Here is a 1,404-nt window from a genome sequence, read left to right as displayed (position 1 = left end):
ATCCTACATTGCACAACTACAAGCAAACTGCAACGAAAATGTCTCCCATCAAGAAGCAATCCCAACCCGTCCCTCCGTTGTCTTAGCCCTCCGCCCCCCTCCCCCCCCTCTCACTCCCTCCCCCCCTCTGACTCCCACTTCCCCCAACCCTCTGACGCCCCTCCCCCCACACCCCCTCCCTTCCCCCGCCCTCCAGCATCGCCTGCTACGGCCACGGGTGGGTCACCTTCACGAAACACGGACGCGAGGTCAGCTCCTTCACGAAACACGGACGCGAGGTCAGCTCCTTCACGAAACACGGACGCGAGGTCAGCTCCTTCACGAAACACGGACGCGAGGTCAGCTCCTTCACGAAACACGGACGCGAGGTCAGCTCCTTCACGAAACACGGACGCGAGGTCAGCTCCTTCACGAAACACGGACGCGAGGTCAGCTCCTTCACGAAACACGGACGCGAGGTCAGCTCCTTCACGAAACACGGACGGTCCAGCGAAATATCAAATCACACACACTGGGCCTCGCACACCCTCGGAATGCCGTGCTGCAACCTCATCCTCGACCTCAACCTCAGCCGCAGACAACACCTCGTCCTCGACCTCAAACTCTGCCACAAACAAAACCTCATCCTCGAGCTCCTTTTCCTCATCAGCGTCAATCTTCACCTGTCTCGACCTTAGCTTTAAGCTCGACCTTGAGCATGGTCTGAAACTCACCCTCGACCTTAGTTGCAACCTCACCCTCGAACTCAGCTGCAACTTCACCCTCGAACTCAGCTATAACCTCACCCTCGACCCCGATCTCAGCTCCCTCTCGACCTAGACCGCTTCCGTCACCTGCTATCTCTCCTCCTCAACCTCCTCCTTGAAGACCCCCCCCCCTCTACTTTTCCCAAGAACGGGTCCTCCTCGGCCTAAAACCACAGACTTTACCTGCTTCTCTCTCCCTCTTGTTTCCAATTATAATTAATTAATTATTCATTCCAACCTCAACCTTAACGGCTATTATGAAGTTACCTGAAGGCTCCTAAGCAGCTACTGCCATCACACGGTACCTGGAACGAAACATTGAGAAATTAATCAAACGCATTTAAAAAAAAAAATTACACTGATCGAATCACAGAAAAAAAAATAAGCTAAAAAAAGAAAGAAAAAAAAATCAAATAATTATTCTAAGATCCGCATTCCTCATCGAACACACATGAAAATTTATCCCACAAATATGTCATTATCTGTGACGTCACACGGGGGAAGCAGTGTGTTAGGAGGAAGGACATGCTGGTAAAGGTAAAAGCATTGGCGAATCGGAAATCAAATTCAAGTGTGTATTAGTCATAGACGTTACTGAGTAGCAATGCGTGTGTACGATTGATAGACTTAAAAGGAAAAAAAAAGTTTGGGTATACGA

At 50.5% G+C, this 1,404-nt stretch overlaps 2 protein-coding genes across 28 annotated transcripts in view; one reads left to right on the top strand and one right to left on the bottom strand.

Annotated features, from left to right (window-relative positions):
- The window catches only part of LOC119582363 (uncharacterized protein DDB_G0271670-like), a 3,126-nt gene extending 2,307 nt beyond the window's left edge, over nucleotides 1–819 (top strand). Inside the window, exon 3 of the mRNA XM_037930577.1 lies at nucleotides 197–819. Within this exon, the coding sequence (XP_037786505.1) occupies nucleotides 197–819 (623 nt within the window). The remainder of the gene's footprint in view (nucleotides 1–196) is intronic.
- Nucleotides 1–1,404, bottom strand: part of LOC119582032 (eukaryotic translation initiation factor 4 gamma 1-like) — a gene marked incomplete at its 3' end in the record, with an annotated part of 189,642 nt that overhangs the window by 131,057 nt on the left and 57,181 nt on the right. For 2 of the 27 annotated variants that reach the window (XM_037930243.1, XM_037930245.1), the window contains 1 exon segment: nucleotides 1,014–1,051. 27 annotated transcript variants of the gene reach the window in all.

Source organism: Penaeus monodon, chromosome 15, assembly GCF_015228065.2.
Source record: "Penaeus monodon isolate SGIC_2016 chromosome 15, NSTDA_Pmon_1, whole genome shotgun sequence".
Taxonomy (NCBI): Eukaryota; Metazoa; Arthropoda; class Malacostraca; order Decapoda; family Penaeidae; genus Penaeus; species Penaeus monodon.
The sequence above is the reverse complement of the archived record's forward strand: the minus strand, read 5'-3'. Positions and strand labels throughout refer to the sequence as shown.